Source organism: Apteryx rowi, unplaced genomic scaffold (assembly GCF_003343035.1).
Source record: "Apteryx rowi isolate R43461 unplaced genomic scaffold, aptRow1 scaffold_126, whole genome shotgun sequence".
Taxonomy (NCBI): domain Eukaryota; kingdom Metazoa; phylum Chordata; class Aves; order Apterygiformes; family Apterygidae; genus Apteryx; species Apteryx rowi.
Window position 1 is genome coordinate 1,298,293 of NW_020447486.1, and position 23,300 is coordinate 1,321,592.

The window sequence follows — 23,300 nt, forward strand, 5'->3', positions numbered from 1 at the left end:
AATGATTAGTCAGTGTAGAAAAGCCATGATGGGTTGGTCTCCTTACAGTTCCCAGCACACAAGTTTCTAAAATGATAATATATCAGCCAAGACACAGAACTGAACAGAACCTAAGCTGGTCTCATGGTAGAAGTCATCTTTACAATGGCAAGGCACACTGACAGAATAATATGATGAAGTTGCACTGTCATAGCTCCTTAATAATCTGCTTTCTTTTCCCTAGGTTTTTAGGTTCAGATCTGTTCTTAGGTGTGAAATGTATCCTTTCTGTGCTAGTCACTAAATACTAGAGCTATCAATAAAGTAATACCATTCAACAACAAACCCATGTTTAACGTACAATTTGTGTTTAATGCAGACATTACCACAGAAGGGGGAAAAAAAAGTTTTTTTTTAAACAGATTCCTTCAATCATCCAGTGCTTAATCCTTAGATTATCCAAAGTTAATGGCTTAATAAGAGGGAAGTCCAGAAGGTGTTGACCTTATAGTCCTATGTCCACTGACCACCAAGAGCCTTCAACCTTCCTGATGTTGATTAAAAAAAAAAAAGACTCAAACCCTTACATTTCTATATATGCTTAAATCTTCATAGGATTAAGGAAGTAATGCAATCCAGCACATGCAAAATACCAATATGTTTCACAGCATTTAAGTAAACTTTTTAGGCAGCTAATTTAGGTGTTATTCAGAAAAGTTAGAAGCTGGTACAGTCAAGGAGCAACATCAGGCCCTTCTAGAGAAAAGTGATTCAGCACACTCAAGTTAAATGCCTAGAAAACCTAATCCTCCTGTGCTGTGGTACCTAATCCTGAAAACGTCTACTGTGAAATGTAGGTTAGTGCTAAGCAGACCCAGGGACTTAACTGAAGTATTCATGTTAGCAAACACCTCCTAATTATAAATAATTGCAAGTTCATCAAGCTCTTTGAAAAGGGTTCTGTTCCGCTGCTCCTGCCAGTAGCCGCTGCAGTGCTGTGTACCCCCACTGCAGCACACAGTACGAACAGGTATGCAGAACTCTCCAAAAGACATTGGGGAAGAGACTGCATTGCAGCTACATTGTTTGTTAGTATGCAGCGTTCTCCCTTTTCCTACTGAAGTCTATTACTTCTGTATCATACATCTCACTTATTTCAGTGGAAGTAAAGAAAAGATTTCTTTAATTCATTAAAAGATACACTAATATATGGGAAAAGGAGGTAGTAGTGAGAAGGGGGCAGCAACAATATCACTGTTCTATTATAGATCTGCAGAGAGTATGGAAAGCAAAAACCAAATTGTCAGAGCAAGAAACTACTCAGCTAAAGTAACAAAATTAAAAATGCAGACCTGGTCAACGTAGAATTGATTTACACCATGGATATTTAGAGATCTTTATGCTCAATAGATGCAGCAAGGAATCGTATTTTCTTACTTCATTATGGCCCAACTTTCATTAAAATCAGAGGGAAAAGATTCAATGCCTCCAATCTAACTTGGATCAAGCCACAATATAGTCTTTCATCTTCTTGTGTAGCCTCATCATAATTTTGTAAAAAAGGGAACACAAGTAAGACTGTGCCCACAGCATTTTTTTATCCAGGGAATCTCATGTTATAAGAATTCATTAACTGATGATCTGGGACAGAGAGAAAGTTTGGCCTTGCATCCAGTAGAGATTCCTGTAAGCACAAGGGTTTGCTGGCATAAAGTTCTTTGAAGAACTGGGTTTAAGTGGACTCACCTGAGTTCTGCTTTCATGGAAAGAGTGTCTTATAAATTAATGCTTTCAATCTAACCACTTTATCTTGCTCAGCATGCTCGGCACCACTATAATGCTAATAATAGATGCTACTTCTTAATAATACTAAAATTTTGAGTGTGTGGAAGGGAAAGAGGTCCAGCATTTCTTTTTTCCCAGTGGGAATTCACCATTGCATGTGCAATGCCAGACTGGAAGTAGGACAAATAAAAGAATTCATACATTTCCACCTTGGGCTCAATAAACAGAAAATATTGTGATCAAAATCTATCATTATCTTATTCCATCTGTTAGGATCTGGAGAGTTAATAAAACTATAAACTGGAGAAGCAATCTCACAGTAGGAGCATAATTAATGTACAATTACAGAAATAGAATGGTGCAAAGGGCAAAAGAATCTGGTTAAAAAAAATAATACCTGCTGTTGTTATTCATACAACATCAATGTGACAGATTTGAACACTGCAAAGAAAAGAGAAAACAATGTAAAGGTTGTACTTAAAAAAAAAAAAACCAAAAAAAACAGTGCTACATGTATTATTAGCTGCTCCTTTTGTAATTTTGCTGGATGTGGCTTCAAAAATTATGGTTAACCACAGCAATAAGAAGCAGAGAATTTCAGTTATGGGCCCACTGTACTACAGTCATGTAGTACAGACAATAAAAGTTAATTTTTGCATTTGCAAAAATTGAGCCAATATAACCCAGATGCTGAAACTAAGCTCTTAATACCACCTGACCCCCATATGCACAAACACACAAATTTTGGCCTTGTAGGTGAACAGTTTCAGAAGGCTGCCAAAAATGTCCATGGGTTCTTTCATATTTTATTTTGCTTGTAGTGACTGTACCTATTAGAACCACCATGACAACCTTTTAAAATGATCAAACAACACATTTTTTGTTCTTTAAAACATATGCATGTGCATATTTCAGCTACAACTCAGTATACAAGATCCCAGACTTAAAGCAATTATTTTAATCAGAAAACTTAGCTCACGTGCAAGTTCCACAAAAGACTAAATAAGTGGTTTATTAGGTTTGCATACTTCCACAATATGGAATTTAGCAGATGATTAGTTCATAACATGGACTAATTGCTTTTTGTAATTTCCAGCTGCTGCACATTACTATCCAGAAGGATTTTTATGTGTACTTATTATTAATGATCCATAATATGCTAAAGAGGCATTACTGGGAATGCATATATTAGAAACAGTAAGTAAAATGTGATATAGCTAATAATATGCAGTACACTTACAGTATATAGTGTGACTTTGTACACTCATTACTGCTAAAAAGCTGATTAAGTATGTCTTGAATGCCAACAAAGAATTTGGTTATCTGTTATCAAACCTACAGATATACTTGTTTCTGAACAAAACTAGACAGTACAACATGGAAATTAATAGTCTGACCTTTCGCACTGAAGGGTCAATAAATACACATATGTAAACACAATTCCCACCATACAAAAAGAAAATATATATTAAAAAAAAGAAATTCAGAACTAAAAGTATTGCCAGAGTTTCTAAACCTGCACAAAATGCACATAACAAACAAAATCTGTTTTTCTCATCTCTTTAGGCCTGCAACCTATAACTATCCCAGGAGCTCCAACAATAACAACTACTACAAGTGACAAATCCTTATGCACACCAGAACACTTACTGATTTAATTACTCTTTCTATATGTATCATTTTCTACTAATAGGATCAAAAACTGCACAGAAAGGGCATCCCGTTTGTTCTGAAGCACTTAGAAACAAAATCTCTCATAGAGTAGGTCTGACAGGAACACTGATTTATAGCTTAAAATAGCAGCACCAGGACAAAGAGAAAAATACCTAAAAGTTAGTAATATTATTTCCAAATCTAATTTTGTGCTCACGTTATCAAGGAAAGGAAGAAATACAGACTGCAATCCCGTAAGTCCTTACTCACATGCTTTGTTTTATTATCGTGAGTACTCTCAGTGTCACCAGAGACATTGCACAGGCAGAGCCTGACAGGGAGAGCGCGCCAGCAACGGAGCAGCACATATGAGCTCACGGACTAAGTTTTATTAAGCCTCGGAACGGTATTTGGAGGCCTCAGGACAGCAGGCTCATAAATAACCCCGCTCAGCACGCCGGGGGAGCGGGCAGCCGGCCCTTGGCAGGCGGCTGCTCGGGCCGCCAAACTGACTGAATCCGTCCCGGCTACTGAACACCAGCCCTGCGGCACTTCATTCCTAGCAGAAGAGCTGTCGGCAGCCGCGCTCCGAAATTAGCGTTACAGAAAAGAAGGACTGCTTTTACTGTTTGCATTTCTTCCCCCCAAAAGATTGCTTATCTAAACACACTTAACTGAGCTTCCATACCTGGGCTGCTATTATCGCCTGAATCTATTATAACGGCAAAACCCCTAAACCAGGGTCACTCTCCCCCTGGTTTCTCTAGCGCTGCCTGCCTCAGCCCTCCACCGCGCCTAGGCCGGGGGTCCCGCGCCGCCGGGACGGGGCCGCTCGCCTCGGCCGCGCCCCGCTTCCCCTCAGGGGCGGCGGAAGGGCGGCGGAGCGCAGCCGGGCCGCCCGCAGCGCGGGGGCGCCGCGCGGGTGCGGGGGCGGCTGCGGAAGCGAGCGGCCCGTCCGGCAGGGGGCGGCGCGCGGGGCGCTCCCCGAGGGAACCTTCCCGAAACGGCAGTTGGCGACGGGCAGCGGGATAGGGGCGCGGGCACCCGCCCCCCCCCAACTGCCACTGAGCTGCACCACGGAGCAACCGCCGCCTTCCTCGGGCACGCGCGAAAGCAGCGGCGCCGCCCGGCGGGGCGCCCGCAACGCTCCGAACGGACGAAACTGCCGCTCCCGCCAGGCTGTGGGAGGGGGCGGGGCGGCCTGGCGCGCAGGAATCCCGCTGCCCCCTCCTTCCCGGCCAACTATCCCGGCGCCCCAGCTTTAATCATCTCCTAATATGGACACCAGAATGTCTGACGTCATCCCAGCGCTGGGAAACCAGCGCCCGCGCAACCGAGCTTGGTTGGGAAGGCGGCTGGGTGGGAAAGGCGGGGGGAGAGGAGGAGGAGGAGGGGGAGGGGGAGGTGCTGGAATGTTGATGGACGCGGCGCTGCGCCACTGGGAGCGGCGAGCGCGGCGCGGCCATTGGGCGAGGGCAGCCGAAGGGGAGGGGAGCCGCGGGAGGGGTAGGGTGTCCTGGCTGAAAACCCGCCGCCTGGCTGCGGAGGGATGCCAGTGCGGGGTGGGCGCTGCTGGAGGGAGGCGGCAGCGCGGCGGGTTCGAGTCCCGCCTCCGCTAGCCTGACTGGAGAGCCACTTCTCAGGGCCGTGTAATCCGCCAAGGGGCGGCGGCGGGGGGAGACTTTAGGTTTCCCCCCCCCCCTTTTTTTCCCCATATTTTTTCTGCGGAGGCCGCGGCTTTCTCCGTGGGGCGCCGGCCCGCCGGGACAGAGTTGCCCAGGAGTTTGTGCGGACTTCGGGCCCCGGCCCCCGCCCCGCCGCCGCCATGCCCGTCTTCCACACGCGCACCATCGAGAGCATCCTGGAGCCGGTAGCCCAGCAGATCTCCCACCTGGTCATCATGCACGAGGAGGGGGAGGTGGACGGCAAGGCCATCCCGGACCTCACCGCCCCCGTGTCGGCCGTGCAGGCCGCTGTCAGCAACCTGGTGCGGGTGAGTCCTGCGGCGCCCTCCGCCGCGCCGCTCCCCTCGCGGAGCAACTTTCCGCGCCGCGGCAAACTTGGGCGCGGGGCCCCCCGCCCGCGCCGGCCTGCCGCGCGCAGGTGCGCGGGGCCCCGCCGCGCCGGCCGTTGGCCGCCCAACGGGCGCCCCGTAACGGGCGCCGCGGGGCCGTCCGGCGGGGGCTCGGCAGCGGCGGGAGGCGGAGCGCCGGGAAGGGCAAGGTCGAGGCTTTGTGGAGCTCGGCGGCGCCTGTGCGAGAGCCGCTCGGGGCGCTGCCGGCCGGGCCGGGGCCGGGGCCCGGGAGCGGTGTCCAAGCAGCGAGTCGTCCSGGGTCTCCGCGGCCCGGGCAGCCTCCCCCTTCTCCCCCGCGGCCCCGCCGCTGTGCTGTAGGTACCGCTCTCCGTGCCGCCCGCCCCGTCCGGCGCAGAGGGCTCCCTGAGGCGTCTCCTCTGCCATGCCCCGTATGTCCTTTGCTGTCTTGGAAACTCCTATTTTAAGTGCGTTCACTGTAAAAGGCGAAGTGCTTACTTACCTATTCTTTGGGGGGGGGTGGAAACTGGGAAGGATTTTGGTGTTGATCTGTGTTGCTGAAGACGAAGGCTAGCAGTAACAAGCACAGGAGCTGAGGAGGGACTGGCCTCTGGTTTCTAGGCGAAGTTTGGAGCTGTAGGTCTGTGTGTTATCTAGCCTCAAGTGTGAGTAACTGCTTGCTTGCGGGAAGCTAAAGCAGACTGAAGATCAACTTGAAGCTCTTGACTTCTTGAAGGCAGCTATACGTAGTGTGAATTTTCAAGATATGAGTATTTGCAATATGGGCATTTTAGTCTGAGAAGTGCAAACGGCTRACGTGTTTGAAATGTTTTGATTGTATTAATACTTTTGTAAATAACTGCATCAGAAGAATAGCAAACTTGCAATGCAGAAATATGTCTGGTTTGATACAGGAAACATTGAAATACTGCATACTTCTCCAGGTTACAGTTAAGGAAATAGAAAACTTGCCATGCACATCTGTTAGGTTCATTTACAGACACTCTGAATTCATTTTCTAACATCAGATGTTACTTACTATGAATCTTGTAAAATTCTTAAGTTGTTTATGGCAAGCAATATCTCTTGCCAACATATTTTAACGTAAATTGGAGTAGGACAGTGTTTCTCCTTTCCTCTTAGCTTTGCTATTACATACAGATAAAAATATTGTGTCATTGTTAACTGACACGTATATTAATGATGCAGGAAATACGGCATCGTTTTGAAATGCAAGTCATGCTGAACATATAATAAACCTCAGAAGAGAAATTGTGAGGCTTTTGAATATAAAATGATGTCAAGATGAATGTTTTAAGTAATATGTGTTCATTTGATTTAGGCTGCAGTACTTGTTACTGCAATAATATCTCCCCAGTATGAGATCTGCAGTGTAACTGTAACTTTTGGTCCCCCTGATTCCATGAATTTTACAGAATGTGTTATCAGGAATGCCTGTGCTTCTTGTTGGTTTTAGCTGAAACCTTTGAGTTTAATGGAGAACAATCCATCTCCAGCAGTGAACTGATGCAATAAGAATATTGGTTGTAAGCATATGAAGCTTGAGTGTATGAAATACTTTTCCTTGAAAGGAAGATGTTGCCGTAATGCTTTGCCTCTCCAAGCTTAGCTTGTATCACTGGATTGTGTGATGGTTTTCCCTCCCTTTCTCTTAAAAGTAACCTAATCTGATAGCACAGTGTTTATTAGAGAAATGTAGAAACAGAATTAGTTTCTTCCTGCAGCTTGCTAATGCCAGCTCTTTTTCTATTTTGGGCTGTGGATTTTGGAAGCCTCTGGCTTTCTTTTAAAGCCCATTAGCTAGAGAAAAGGAAAGACCGTTGAATYGTTTTTCTGTGTTAATTCACAAAGAGCAAATAGAGGGAGTATAATCTGAAGTGGTACTTATAAGAAAGAGTCCCTTTCTTGGGAGAATATAGCTTTGACTACACTAGGGAAAAAAACAGAAATAGAGTTCTGTCTGTAAGACAGAAGTAAAGTTCTGTTTGTGAGTTGTTTTCAATGCCTCATTTCTAAGTGTAAAGAAGATCTGTGAAACTGCAGTTCCACAGAAGTGGGAATATTTGTGTAGACGGGATATCTGATTATTAGCCTTCTAGTTGCTTTGCAGGTGGTGTAGCAAAGATGGAATTGCCAGTATAACGGAGATGGTAAGGTGGCTATTAGCACTTTGTTCTTTGATCTTTCTGCTGTGCTACGTTGCTAACGTAGCACGGATATTGCTAACTGTACATGATGGTAAGTACTGAGCAGCAGTGATGGGCAATGAAAGTTCAGTTTGTCAGTGGTAACTTACCACATGCAGCAGCACAAATGTCTACCTCCCCTGCCTGGAATAAGGATGCCAAAGTTTGGAAGGTGCAGTATGTAATTCATGTAACTTGTAGGACTGCTGTACCTGTAAGTAACTGCTGGTAGCAGTAGTTGAAGAGTTGAGACCCATTCTGTAGAAGGCCTAGGAAGTATGCTAAGTTGAGAAACGGGCTAGAAAATGAGAAAATGTTCTTTGCTTCTGCCTTATTGTTGAGGAAGGAGCCACTTGCAGTAACTTTTTTTTAAAAAAAAGTTTTTCTTTGACATTCCTGTGGTGGAGTACATGCAATACATTAGAACCAAGAAGGAGCAGAGTTGATGGATCTTCTGTAAAGCTTTAATTTAATGTCTTTTGCCATTAGATGAGTTAAAAGGGAATCCTTCTCTTAGGTAACTTGACTATAGGCCTCTATATGAGACCTTGTCCTTCAGTTTACCATTCAGCATTCGTTTCTTTGTGTGTGTATGCATGCATGTTCATTTGTAAATGGATGTGCTGCATTTTAAGGTTTACCTGAAGCCACCTTTACTGACTTTTTTTTTTTCTCTCCCCTCCCATGTAAGGCTTGCACATGCAGCAAGACTTCCTGTAGGGATGCTTGTTTGTCAGAATATAATTGTGAAGCAAACCTAGGAATGAGAAAGTTTATTGTTGTTGAAATTAAGATGAAATAACTAAATATTTACGTATGCTGGTGTCTTTCCCCATGACWAATAATGAAGACTTAGTGTTTTGGGCTTTTATATTGGTTCCTAATATGTACAAGTTGGGTTCTACCATATCTTCAATATTCTGTTAGTGGACAGCTTTTGTGGAACAATATTCAAATCATGTAGTCATTTATTGATGAAATATTTGTTAATTTGGAAATAAAACACAACCTGTTGTCCATACAAAATTTTTTTGTGTAGAGGTAAGTGACAGAAGCTTCTTGCACAAAAATTTCCCTTTGGCTGGGGCCAAGAAAATGAGGGAGAGGCTTCAGATTAATATCACAAGATGAATAATGTACTAAATTAGTCTTTTTAACTGAAGATACTATGTTTTTATTGGCTTGTRTTTGGAGCTGGATGTATGTCTCTTATGGGAGGGTTGGGATTTGGTTTGGTATTTCATGTACCTAGAGATTTAACATTGTAAATTGGAAGAAATTAGTTGAAAAAAAATTAATCAAGCTGAACAGGTGGGGAATAATTGGAGCTTGCCCAATATACTATTCTACTGTGCCTTTTTTAAACTCTTCGCTTACTAGTTTATATGGATTCTGGCTTTCTGGCAATACAGACATGGCTAGCTCTCTGTTACTTCTCTCTGCTTTTGGAGCTGCCCCACAGCCTTTGTTCCATTGAGCATCCACAGCTCCCTAGATGAAGCAGCCAGGTTTGATGGATAGGGAAGCAATTCTGCCGATGAGAACTAAGGTAATAGAGGGGAACCTGTGAAAGGAACTTAAATGCACACAATTTAAATGTACAGGAATATCTTATACAGGGTGGAAGATGAAAGGGCCAGAGCAGAATCAGCAACTTGAGCTGATGCCAGCTTCTTGGAGGCTGGCATGTTGGACCAGATCACCATTCTGAAAGATATCAGCTGCTGCTTTTATGAGACTAAATGCCTGACCATTACCTGGCGTTTCTGTCCTTCATCCTTGTTTGAGCTTGATTCATCTGAGGCAAGTGATGCTGATTTGAAATGCTCATAGTGAAAAATTTGTGAGGTGTTCACCATGGATAAGTGTCTGAGATCTTTCAGAACACTGATCTGCTCTGAAAAGCCAACATTTCTTCTAGCTGCTGCTGCTGCTTTTACCTCTCCATCCTCTATGCTGTCCCTTCGCATTTAAATCTACGTATCTCATAAGTCTCTGCATGCATCCCATTCTATTATATGAATTCTTATAGGGAAATATTGCTTTGCTCTCTATTAAATTGTTAACTATCACACTTATCTGGAACATATCCTTGATGGATGTTAGGATATGCCTTTATTCCTCTATTGAGATTTAGAAGCTTATGAAACTATTGTGATATCTTTCTGCATCTTAGTCACTAACCACAGGTAGCATGTCAGGCTGATCATCAGTAAGGATTATGAATATCCTGTCTTGCAGCCATGGTTATTCAGAGGTATTCTCTAAATTCTGCAGGGCAAAGGGCTACTTGTCTAACACTAATGAATACAGTCTAGAGCAAGATTAAGCTTAATTAGAGGTTACTCTTGACAAGAACCCCATGACCCCTGTGGTGCTGGGTCAGTCAGTCACTCATGTCATAGAAGTTTCTGTCCGCTTTCTAAGGTTGAGAGTGAGTCTCTTTAATTACCACCAGCTGAAGCACCCCATCTATGCACAACCAAAGACACAAGGATTACTCCCAAAACAGATGAAACCTTATACAAACACTTAGGCAGTGATGTAGAGCAACAAAGCTGTGGGAGAGCTACACTTAGCGTAGCTGTAACAGCTATGCTGTCTCATCTTATCCTGGTGGAGGGAGCAAGTGCAATCACCTGAAGGAATCAACATCTCCTGGGTGTATATCCATGGCCCCCTGCTGGGTGTGAGAAGTTCCCTGGGAAAGCAGTGTTCCCTGTGTACTGCAGAGAGCTGTGCACTTTCCTTGGACAGGCTGCAACTTGCCCACCAAAACCTGCAGCCTGCAAGCTCAGGAGTCACTTGTGTTGATGAATTTGTGGAAGATGAAACCAGCTTTGTAACCACTGTCACGCTGGCAGCAGAAGAGGTCAAATACATGGCTAAGCACTTCTAATAAGTGGTCCGATCACTGTGGAGAGTGGATTGTAAAACAGCTTCCTCATCCCTACCTTTTCTTCTGGCATAGCTGACTTGCCTGTATCTCAAGGTGCGCAAGAGAGGTATGAGCTGTTGGGGACAGGTTAGGGAAATGATTTTTTCAGAGAAAAGTTATCTTGTAATATTTATGTTTTGAAGAGTATTTTAGGGGAGGATGGGAGAGGAGAAGAAATTAATTAAGCTTTTTCTGTACAGAATCTTCTGCACAGCACAAAAGACTGCTCTCAAGAGGTTACTGAAATTTCCTGGATTTTTTTCTTGGTATTCGTAACTTGTCATTGGAGATGCATAAGTCTGTATCCCATCCTCATGGTTTGTTGTACTGGAATATCTTCAAGCTGAAAGAAATGGATTACTATAGCAGCCCCCCAGAACTCTGTTATGTTCCAAAACTTACTGCTAAATGACAAGTGAATTAGAGTACCAGAAGAGCCCCAATGAACTAACGAGATTTTTTTTCACTGTAGGTTTCTATGCCTTATATGTGTATAGTAGAAATATGTGATTAGTGCTAGAAAAGAGGTGTTTTTTTCTGCTTTTKGGGGGTTTTGTTTTGTTTTGGGCTTTTTGTTTGTTTTAATTAATCTGTTTTAGACTTCCTTCCTCTTTGAAACAGAGCATTCTACATTGATGTACCTGCAATTTCTTAATGATTGTAACAGTATTTCTATATAAGGTGGGAACAGGGGCCATCTGCTCTGAGAAAGTGGATAAAACCAGTTAGTGTGTGCATGGGGTGTGGGGGAGGGTGTTTAATGATTGATCAAACCAGAAAGAAAGCAACTTTGTAATAACAAAAGCATGTCAGAGACTTGTTTCTTGCTTTTATCTGTTGGGAATGAGATTTAAATAAGTGATAAATTAGTTTCTGATTTGAATGGAATAATCTCTTTGTTCTGTTATTATGTTTGGAGACTTAATTTATACCAGTCTCTTCTATCGGCTTTAAAAGGATTCTTTTGTTCTGTGTTCCTTTAAATGGCCATGAAGATGGTAAATGCCTCTGTTAGTAACTATATGCAGCTTGCTTTTGGGCATAAAAACTGAGAATATTATTCTGGAACCTTAAAGCAGTTGGTTGGGCTTAAAAGTTCCATGTGCTGACAAGCTGGTGTATACCAGTCCTGCTCTGGAAAACTTAACATTTGCTTTCTCCTGCATAAGTGAATCACTCCAGTAAGAGAGGAGTTGTTAAATCCATACTGGGGGCTGTGTGGGGGTGGGGTGTCTGTGTGGGGGTGGGGGTGTTCTCCCCTCTGACTTCCTGTAACTTAATAAGTGTCATGTAGTTTTCAGTGTGCTTTGAAACAAGAGGTTACTCTGATACATACAGAATTCCTTTATAGAGTTTAATGAAACAATGAACCAAATAGAATGTTTTATACTTGGATAAACATACTCAGTATGTTTTGTACTTGGAAATGTGTAATTTCCAAAGCATTGACAGGTGTCTTCCCTTTTCCAGTATGACTGAAATTTGGATTGACGAAGTAAGTCTGAGAGGATTGTGGCAGGGAGGGGAGAAACCAAGGGGTGGTTTTAAAGATGTGTTAGCAAACATGCGGTATTAACACTCATTGCTGGAAACGATGCCTGAAAATGTTAACTGGTTGCAAATGCTGGGGTGTGTTTCTTGATTTCCAGATCTGCAATAATCGTTAAACAAAAGCCAAGTTGTTACTTTTGCCAAATATTTTTTCAAAGGAAAGAATAGGTCAGTCATAGCTTTGATTTGACACTGCCTAGGGTATTGCTTAATTTTGCTAGTGGCTTCGCGGAGAGCTAAGACTAGCTTTTTATTGCTACTGCTCTATTGTACAGCTTGTATGTATTATTTCTAAATTTGTCTTTCTGACAGAACTGTATATATTGGGTCTTGCTGGCTTTATTTCTCACCTCAAATATGTAGACAAAGTATCTACTGTTTAGCAGTATCTGTTTTTCTCCTGGTGCTGTTTCTCCCTGTGAAAAGGAAGTCAGACTGGCAAACTAGACCTTAAAAGACTCAGAACACTCTATATAATGTCTTTTTTTTTTTTTTTAGTGACCCAGAAATCCTATCCCATCATTTGCTCAATCAAATGCTGGGAAACAATTCCTTTTGATACGGAATTGCCTCTGCTGCCACCATCCTTAATTCTAGGAAAATGATAACCTTTCTGGCATTTATAATTTAAGCACAGCAGCAGGAATTCTTACTAGGGAGTAATGTAATGTAATACTGATTTAGACAGTAAAGGATCATCTTCATAACTGTTATACCTATATGCATTAAATAAATTGTTATGTTTCATTGTATAATTTCTTCCTCAATTTTACATCAGGTAAGAGGGAATTAACATCTAGAATGTCTTATAACTGGAGTCTAGAGTAACTATTTGTGTTGATGCATGGAAATGCACCACAGGTGCCTTACAGGTTTCTGCACTTCAGAAGACACTTTGTACATACAAGATGATTTGCTGCATGGAGAGTTGAAATGATAGAATAAAGGCTGGTTTTTCTTTACACTTACAAATATTTCACCAGCAAGTATCTCCTTAAAACATGAGCCTAGCATTCTAGCAACACAAAATTCAACTGGGAAAAATCTTTACGTGTATAATATATGGAAGTAGGTCCAGAGTGTCCCTACTAGTAAGTTCAGGCCCCAGTGCATTTCAAATGTCTGGGTATACTGCAGCTGTTTGGTTCTCATTGCTCCACACACTCTAGAATTGAGTCAATTTTGAGTCACTTGAATAGGAGACAGTAAATTTTGTATAGTAATTAAGTTGCCTAAATTCTTTAATGGACTCAAAAGCTACAGATTGGTTCAAGGCAGTCTCCGTTCAGGTTGGCAGTAGGCAAAGACTGAAAAGCTTTGTCCTGTGAGGATTGCAAGTAAACAATTTGCACTTCATAAGGATTTTTACAGTACTCTGTATTCTTGGACAGTGTTGATTCAGCAAAGAATTTTCAATAAAGTGATAGAAAGAAAAGACAAAGCAAGCTTTTTTAATGGTCACACTGGCAGTATCATACTATGTTCTCTTCCATGTTTACCTTCTGTTTGTGAGAATAGTAATGTACAATTGTATTAAACTTGAACTGTATTTTTGTAGCTGAGTTTTTGCATGGACTACAGAGGCAGGCCGGTCCCTCCTTAAATGTTGAACAGTGCACAAGAAAAAGCTATGAAAATTAATTTCTTAAATGGCCTTAGTCACAGAAGTGCCAAAATAATACTAGAATGGTGATTATTTCTGTAACCTGTGCGCCCCCTTCCCCCCCCCCCCCCCCCCCCCCCAGTTGATGAGGAGCCCTCTGGGCTGTACTGGGTAAGTCATGGGTGTCACCTTAATTAAATCATTGTGTGATGACAAGCAGCAGTTACTACTCCTTTTTGGATATATCTTATACTTTTTAATTCTCATCAAATAGTTGCCCTTTAATGTAAGGAGCAGGTGCATTAAAGTGGGAAGCTTATTAATAAAGGCTGAATTGGAAAAATCCATATAGACTTTCTTGTCCTATTCTAATCCTACCATCTATTTCCTGGGCACGAGCTCTTCAGCTGCAGAAGTCTGAAGGCTCCTTCTGTTGAGCAGTGGAACTATTACGAGCTGTCATCTGGGACATAGTTATTCCAGCTGAGCTGCTTCCTCTGCTGTCTCCAAGCTCTTTCCTGTGTTTGGAGGAGACTGTGTACTGCAACCCTCTTTTTTGGAGGGGGGGTAGCATTAATACAACTTTCTTTCTTTATGCAGGCCTTGTTTTGTTTGCCTGCATAAATCCTTTCTGGGAAGGAGCAGAAACTGAGACTTCAACCATCTAGTCAGTACCTGTGAAAGCCAGATAACTTGTAAGTTACAAAATTTGGGGGTGGGGTTGGTTCCTGCTGACCACAAGTTTATTTAGGTTTTGAATGAATAGGCTTCTCATTTATGAGTAAAATATTTAAGTCTGTACATAGGCAATAAATGCTTAACCTTTTAATCTCAAAATGAAACACAGTAGTGTATAACTGAATGAAACAACTAGTGCTAAGGTTTAAGCTGTATGCAAGCTGGCATGTTCAACCTTCCTGTTTAAACTCTATGGGAACCTTATCAGTTACTGACACACACCAACAGGGTCATCTAAACTTAGTCAGGGGAAGTCTTTAATACGGAACTGTGTGATATGCTGGATATTTACTGTGAAATGTTATCACTATTAATAGTGCTGCATCAAGCATCCAGTTAAAAGTTACTGAGAAGGTAACTTTCTACTGCTGTTCTTTCTGGTATATCTTTTAAAAGTTAAACAAAACCTTAATTTTTTTCTTTTTGAAGACTGCTCAAGATTGATCTCAAAGGTGCTTCCCACTTCAACCCCCTACTGTGTATACAGGTGTTCAGATATACTTCAGCTAAGTAAGTCTGCAAAAGCTAGTTTGATTACAAAATTCACAAAACTCAATATTTTTCTTAATTTCCAATACTCAAAAGAACTTATTCTCAAGTGGGAATAAAAATACTTTCCTAAATTTCCACACAACTTGTGAGATTTTAGGTGAGAGAACAAGTTGGTAAACTGGTTAGTGTTCATTGGACTATGCTAAACATCACTTCCACGAGCCTGCCCATCTCTGCAACTTTTACAGCATAATAGTTGTGCTGAATGTCCAAGCAATTAAGCAAAAAAAGTATTTCTCAACCTCCAGCAGAGTAATAGAAAAAAAACAGTCACTTTTTATTTAGTTTGCCCTAATTCAGAGGGACAGAAAGAGTTGGGTAGAGGAAGAGCCAGTAAGTGCCAAACCACTGACTTACTGTAGCAACTGAAGAAGCATTGCATGATTCCTTGCCACAGTTATGAAAAGTTCCCCTTTTCCAGAAAATCAAGGAGGGGGGTGGGAACCTCTGTAAACTTCTTAGTTGTTTTTTTTCTTGCCTTCAGACTTTCTTCAAACAAAACCATATTTTCACTAAGCAAAGCACTGTTTTTGTTTCTCTTAAGTTAATACTAGAGAAAAACAGCATTCCTTAGTTCTCCGGACAGACTCAGCTGGTACTTGAGGTCAGCCCAGCCCATCTCCCTTGCGAGAGGAAGAGTTGCATTTTTTTGTTAATCTGATTTTATATATATATTTATTCATTTTTTTTTATTTTTTCCTTCTTCTCAGCTTAATGTCAGTGATTATCAGAACTCCACCCTATGAAGTGTTTTATCTCAATTGCAAGCTAACTTTCAGCATACCATTTTGCTCTGGAAGCCCCTTTGGAGAGGGGCAGCTGGGATCTTTGTCCTGTTCTGCAACTACTTGTGGTAATGAAATGCTAAGGGACCTTGCCACCTGAAGCAGTTGTTAACTGCTATGAAGAGCTGTTGCTTGGCCTTCATTGTGATAGATTTTTACGCAGTTGTGTTTTGCAACTTTTTTTTTCTTTGCTAAGAACTGAAACTTTCCTGCATGTGGCTTACTTGTTTTGAAAATTTTGACACTGCCAATTAACCAGGTCATGATACAGTGTTGGAGGAAGTAAGCTATGAGGGATTTTGTAAACTTGATACTTCTAGTTTCCACCTTTATGGCAGACTACAATTACCTTCTTGAGACTTTTTTCTAGTTGGCTTGTTAGCTGACCCAAAAACTTGTATTTGTTTTGTTCCATATTATATAATGGGTACACAGAAGGGTAGTTCTCTTCTATTTCACTGCTTTTAAATCTAGAGCAACTTTCTTAACTAAGTAAGACAAAGTGTTGTTGGGAACTAGTGTAGCTGCTTGCTGTAGGAGATTCTTTTAGTCAGATTTGCAGCAATAATGCCAATTCTGTTCTAGTGCTTCTTGAGTCTTCTAGCTTCTCATTTCCACCACATTTTTGTGGTGGATAAAAGAAAATATACCTTTAACTGTATTTACTTTGCCAAGCTTTAAAGGATTTTTTTATGATTTGCTATTAAACATCTGAAAGGATTTAACACTTAAACATTACCTGCAGCTTCTCAAAGCAGTAGCAATTATACTAACAAGGATTGACAGTGCTTTGGTATCCTTCCTCTAAAGTGGAGCTTCCTCCCACCTTCAGCTCTGATCTTTCTTCTAATGCGGAGTTCACTCTTGTGTGATGACTGGATAATAGTGTATCTTCGTACAGTTTCTAGCTCAATGGGATCCAAAATACTACTGTACTACAAATAAATTACAGTGAAAAGTTTTCTTCTTTTTTATTAAACAATTTGAACTTCGATTATATTTTTATGGTTCAGTGTCAAATTTATAGATTCATTTGTAAAACAAGCTTATAGAGACTTTACTTCTGTACAACTTTGAAGTACTACTTAAGAATTTGAGAGAGTTTGCACTGGGGGGAAACAAATGACTAAGATTATTCCTTTCCCATGCAAGAAGCGAAGCCAGTTTTTGGCCAGCTTTGTTAGTCATTGGAACTACAAATACCTAGGCTAAAATTAACTATTTTATGTACTTGATTGTGACCAAGTTGCTTGCTGACTCTGCCTAAATTTCCCCTCTATCAAATGAGTAGTGATATTAGCCTGGTGTTTCAAAGCTTCATTGAGCAAGTCTCTCCATCCTGCCAACCATGTTCAGATGCTGCTGTCTGTAGTAATAGGGCCAAACAGATTTGTTGGTTTAATTCATTCTACAGACCTAGTTAAAATTCTTGAAGGAGCTACTAATAACTCTTAGTTAAGGCTGGGGTATGGGGTGGGGGGAGGGAAGGAATTAGCCAAAGTGCAAAACTATATTATATATATATATTTTTGGTTATGTCATTCCATAATGGAAGGTTCTTTCTACACTGGTAATTTCTGCTGCTGTGCCATAATGTTTAGCAGCCCTTACCATGAAAAGCACTTCATCTCTTCAAAAATAGTTTTCTCTTTCAAGGCAAGTCAAGAAATAAGTGGCAAACACTATTGAAAATAAATGTTTTTTCAAGCTTTTTGTGTCTGTAATAAATAGTTTGTTACTTTGTGATATAGTGAGCTTAATCTCTATTAAAAATTAATTTTAGCAGCAGAGTAAGTCTTCATTTAATTCAGAACTAATGCCATATCCTGTCCTGTGTCAGGTATTTTTGCCAACTGGATAGCTGCTTTGTTATTGTTTGTTTGCAAATTCTTTGTGATGACTCTGTGCATAAGTGGGTTGTAGTCTATGCACTGAATTCCTTGCAGAGCACTTATAAGCTGTCATGAACACTGAAGGCAAAATCAAGCTTGAAAATAATTGTAAAATATGAAGCTTCTGACACTTAAGGTGTTGCTGGTGCTGTAAATGAGCATTGTTCTTTGGAAAACAGTCCATTCCTAGTTCTTCATTCTGTTTAATATGACTAAGTACTGTTGTAGCTAATTAAAGCATCACATTTGACATATGAGCAATGATTTACCCCATGAATTTATTGTGCACTTGAATTACTTGCTACTCAAGGAAAATTAGACCCTTATGAAAGACAAGACCGAACTGTCCCATATTTAACATTACAGAAGGTAAATAATCACTGTAAAATGCTAGATGTTAGTCATTTTTGAAGAGTTTTACTGTGGTAGGGCTCATGCCAAACAAGCAAGAGATGCAAGTTCCTGTTGCTTCAATCATATATTAATAAATGCATTACAATATTTTTAATTAATGTATTAAAAGAACACAGTGAAAAACGTTGACTTATTGATAAAACTAACTTTAGACAAATGTCTTAGAGAAACAATAGGATTAAACACAAAGACAATGATGGACAGAATGCTGTCATTTCCTGCATTGTCAGGTTGACTTCTCAAGTAAACAGATAAAGTAGCATTTCTTATATATTCTTTCTCTGTCTTGGTACTTTGTTTAGCACTAAACCCAGTTAGTTTATGTAACCCAACAAGATTATGGTAGTGGAAATAGATGCTTGCTTGACAAGGATGCAGTTAAGTAAGTTGTCATTTATATGACGGGCACAGAAGACCAAGTCCAGTAACTTGGAAAAATGTTGTGGGGGAAAAATTATTGTAAGAACTTTGGAATTGCTTAAAGTGAATGGTCGTCTGCAGACAGTGATTTTAACAAAACAGGTGCGTTTAGAATCTTAACGTGCAGTAGTGCTACGTAAATGATGGGGTAGTGAGTACTGTTCCATACATGGTTATATTCCTACTGATAAAAGCCTTGCCCCTATCTGGTGCTAGAAGTGAGTCTTTATTCAAATTTGTCATGGCCTAGAATCTGTGATGATTCATATTCCTCCTCCCCTGCTATCAAAAGTGTGATTCAAAGTAACTGCTTTTCCTTACTCATGCCCCATGCTTATAAATGTTACCCTCCTGCAGGGAACTGCTGCTATCTTGAACTTAGAGAGGAAAAAAATGTGTTACTCTGGAACCACTGATGTGCCTGGAGGGAACTGGGAAGCAGTGCTGACGTTTCTATGGAAAAGGCAAATCTGTGTTTAACAGTCTGGTATTTGGAAGTCAGTCCAAGTCTGCTTATCATGAAGAGAAGATCCTAAAATTCAATCAGTGGCAGCTGACCTACATTTTCAGTTGTGATACATTAGAATTCTTCATATGGTTAGCAATACCTGTGAAGTTAGTTGTGGGTTTCTAAAAATGGAAGTGGGGTATAGAAAGTAACAAACAGGTTTCGTAGTTAACTAAATACCAAAGTGAGTCTTTGGATATTTATAGTGGCCAAATTTTATCTACAGAGGCAACTGAGATGATGGATGACAGCTCTTGAAGAGAAAACATTTAGAATGTGAGTACCGGGAAATTGATGGAAGAAGATATTCTTGCCCCCCATGCAGTTTTGTCGAACAAAATATCAGCTTTCTCTGTGCAGCAAGACAGTGTCATAACTATACTTTAATTTTATATTTGATACAATGTTTCTGCTCTCTAAAAGAAGTTACTAATATATATTTTTTCCTTTTGTAGTGTACCTTCTTGAAATACTAGCAGTTTCTGTCTTTATTTTCTTGTAACTCACTTCCAGAAGGAACAACTCTAAAAGTGGTGACTTTTGCCACTTGATTTCTACTGTTTTAGTTTACATTTTTATTTGACAACGTTGATTTTTACTTATTCAACGTGTTCTACCATTTCAAGGTCTCCTGTTATCATACCTTTTTGAAGTTCAGGCCTTATTCCTTGGAATTGAGATTTGGGACTTCAATCTCCATTTGCTTTGCACCTGATTTAGTCAGACATCTTTGAAACATGAGGAGGACACTTTACTGTTATGATTCTGAAAGTTATTATTCAAGATAACAGAGAAAGCAAGTTCATTTGTTCTTTATTTTCTCAGCTTCTTGTGTATTATCTGTGCCAACACATGGATAAGTAAAAATACCAGTTTAAAATTATTGTTACAGAGGCCACTTGCAATTCAGTTTGTCATTCTGCTAAAGAAAAGGTGACCTGGGGAGAAGGTCTATTAGTGCCTATGTGAAACTATATTTGGTTGATTTAGAGAATATATCTATCCAGTGCTAGGTTTGGCATCTATCAGAAGCACGGGTTCTCATGGGTCAATTTGTTTCTTGAAAGAAAACTCTTCTCCTTCGGCTGACCTATGAACTTCCTGTGATGAGGCTTTTTAGAGGTTTTTAACTCTGCTGGTAACATAACAATCATAAGAAAATATTACAGATATTTCTATCTGCCTTAACACATCCTGTCCCCCCAGTCCTTCCCAAGTATCCCCACTGCTGGGGAAAGAAACAAAACCTTGTGTGCGTGTTGGAGAGGATTTTGGCCAATATTAGCCAATTGTCAGTGAAGAGGTAAACCTACCAGCAGCATCTTGGTATGCAATGTTCTGTTGCCTGCCCTTTCTGAAGTCATTCTAATAAGGAAAGAATGTATCTCTATGGTATCACGTTATCTTTTTAGGACAGTACTAATTTATTTAAACATCATTAGCAGAGTGTATTATAAAACTTAGTGATGATCCATAGTTCTAGATACATGGGAATGAGCTGGAAGAGCTTTTGAAGTCTGCTTTTTTTTTTTTTTTTTTTTTTTGGGCACGACAGCCTTTCCTGTGACAGTTATTTGTAAGGTAGAAGTGGCTAATTGCAGCTGTGCATTTCATTTGTAAAGGACAATTGCTATATCTTCTTGATATTTTCAGGTGGGTTTTGCATATGCCCAAAGATCAGAGCTGACTTCTATGTAATTTGATTAAAGTGGAGATGTAGCATGTCTTAAAGTAGTTCTACTTGGAAGTGCTGGTTTAGAAGGAAACCTTTCTCTTTGTAAAGGAACTATTTTCTAAAATAAAATAGTTCCATAAATAGTTTCTCTATGACATACTCAGTATTTGTTTTTACTTCCTGTATAGTGAGTGTGCATCTTTTAATCAGCCAAAGCAATGAAGTATCAGCTTTGTTATCTGTCCAGGGTCAGTCAGCATTAGCAGCATGAATAAAAATATCTTTTGGTACTCAAATGATGTCATTTCTGGTTTCCATATGGTTCTTGTTCCATAGTTATGTGTTTTACTTGGACTGCAAGAGTTCCTTGGCCTCAAGGCATTTGAAATTTGTCTTAATCTCCAGTGTAGACAGGTAGGTCAGTTTGCTATTAGGGACCAGATGGCTGGAGTGTTCTAATTTACTTGACTTACTGCCAGAGGAGTTTGGAAAGGTGCCCTGCTATGCCTGGAATGCAGTCTCTGGGGTCATCATGAGAAAACCAGGAGCCAATGTACAGCTTCCATATTAACTGGAAGGCATAGTGGCTAGGTTCTGATTCAGCAGTCTCCTTAAGTTCATGCCTAGTTTAAAAAAAAAAAAAAAAAAGTCTTGTTTACTAATGTCAGTGGCAATACAYGTGCATTGTTCATGGTTGGCATAAACTAAAAGCAAGAAGCAAATTCAGCTGCTTATTTCTTTAGGCTTATTTTTCAGCCATTAATTGTGTCATCCTAATCTACTGCAGATAATAAGCAGGAAAATTTAAACAAAGCCTCTTAAAATAGTGTTATTAATTGAAAGTGACAGATCAATCCTGTTCTTTAGATTTAAGCGAGGTGAAAGGGTAGAATGATAAACAAACTTGAAATTTGCTGTTAAAAGCTTCCAAGAGAGCTTTTGAAGGAAAAATAAATACTGTTTTGAAAATAAGATATGCTTTATTCTACCTGGTTATAACCCTGACTTTTTTTTTCCAGGTGTCCTGGGTGTGAAGGATTAGATTGTGAGGAGTAACCTGTAAACTTAGACTCCTGTATTTTCTAAAAGCATTTCAGGATTGCTTATCTATTTTATTCACTGTCTGCAGAATGTTATACTTTTACTGGAGGCTGAGAAAGTCATGTGATCATAATTTTTGAGTGACTTGTGAAATTTGGATGGGACCAAGAAATTTAATGATACAACCCAAACCTGTTTGATATGCATCTGGCAAAGTTGTATGTTCTGTTATGACAGAATGTGTGCAATTCTGTTCTGCTAACATTTGTCACATGAATGGTGGTGGCTAGGGGCCAGGGCATGGTAAAATAACAGTCACTCCAAGAGCTGTATTTCAAGACAATCTGAGTGAGAAAGTTGGAAATTTCACTAAAGTCTCTAGTTGTTGATATGCTTGATACTGTAAATAAAAACAGAACATGGATTGCAATTGAAATAGTAGGGCTGACAGCAGTGAAAGAAATCAGAGCTGTACCCATTTGGCTTCTTTTTCCTGCCCCAGCTTCTTCCCCCTTCTCAACATCTTTCCATGACAATTTGGCCGAAATGCCTGGCTTCGCTAAGGGAAGACTAAATGATTGTGAAGTAGTCATTGAACCCTTGCCACATTTGAGCCCACTGAGACAAACTGGCTCTGAACTCAGTTTGARGTAAAGGACCTGCTTTGGCTTTCAGTGGACAAGCCTTGGGGGGAGAGGGAAGAGCTCTGTGAAAGGTGTAAGGACACAATTGTGGACTGCATTGACTTATGCCATTATCTTCCTTCTACTGTCATGTGCAAGAGCCCTAAGTCTGTAACCTGAATTCAAAATGTTTTCACTAGGAGTTTTAATTCTTTTTGCCCAGTGTTAAAATTTTTTTTATCTGGACTCAAATGTAAGACATCTGTGCCAGCAATGAGTAGGCATAAATTTAGCATAACTTCTGCTTGCTTCTAGTGCTTTTTGATGGATTGTTCATCATATTGAAATCTTAGGCTCCTTCTTAAAGGACACATATTTTCAACTGGCTTTTGGAACATTGTAGAAAGTAATTTGCGCTTTTTTTTTTTTAACTGGGGAAATCATATAGCTGCAAGGAGGATTTCATTTCCTCCATTCTACAGATCCTCAATATATGCATTCAAAAGAAAACTTTGATGTAAAAAATATTAATAAACTTTGGGCTCTTATCTTGATATTTGTGTGTGTGTGTTTTTTAATCCTGTATGATACATTCACTTTGTGCTTTCAAGCTGTTTCCTACAAGTAGGAGAACTAGAATTACTTGGTGTTTGTGGTGTGTTTATTTAAACAAAGTCTAAAAGAATTATAGAAGCTGGAGCTCTTCCCTTCCTCACTGCGCAGCTGTTCTTAGCTATATCATGCAGGCTAGGAAGATGGAAAAAGGACCTTGTGGGGTACTCTTGTCCCATCTCTCCTACAGCAGAAGCAGATATGACAAAAAAAGCTGCAAAATTGATTATAAGGATAAAAAACTCAGCCTGGTCAGAATGTCGTCTTGTGTTTTACACAGAGGAAAATGTTC

General features: G+C 40.5%; 1 protein-coding gene and 1 long non-coding RNA gene across 7 annotated transcripts in view; both read left to right on the forward strand.

Annotated features, from left to right (window-relative positions):
* The first annotated feature begins 4,962 nt into the window (after positions 1–4,962).
* The window catches only part of VCL (vinculin), a 67,119-nt gene continuing 48,781 nt past the window's right edge, over positions 4,963–23,300 (forward strand). For 2 of the 5 annotated variants that reach the window (XM_026055815.1, XM_026055821.1), the window contains exon 1: positions 4,963–5,410. In XM_026055815.1, coding sequence (XP_025911600.1) covers positions 5,243–5,410 — 168 coding nt within the window. In that variant the 5' untranslated portion in view covers positions 4,963–5,242. Of the gene's footprint in view, positions 5,411–5,897; positions 5,917–14,348; positions 14,444–23,300 lie in introns of those variants that run through there. The other 3 variants (XM_026055817.1, XM_026055816.1, XM_026055818.1) reach the window with 3 other exon arrangements.
* LOC112961026 lies at positions 5,683–22,950 on the forward strand. Of its 2 annotated transcripts, none has more exons than XR_003251914.1 (3): positions 5,683–5,880; positions 19,284–19,333; positions 21,752–22,950. It is a non-coding gene; the product is annotated as an uncharacterized LOC112961026 (long non-coding RNA). The 2 variants fall into 2 exon arrangements; XR_003251915.1 differs by lacking the exon at positions 5,683–5,880 and adding an exon at positions 10,497–10,661.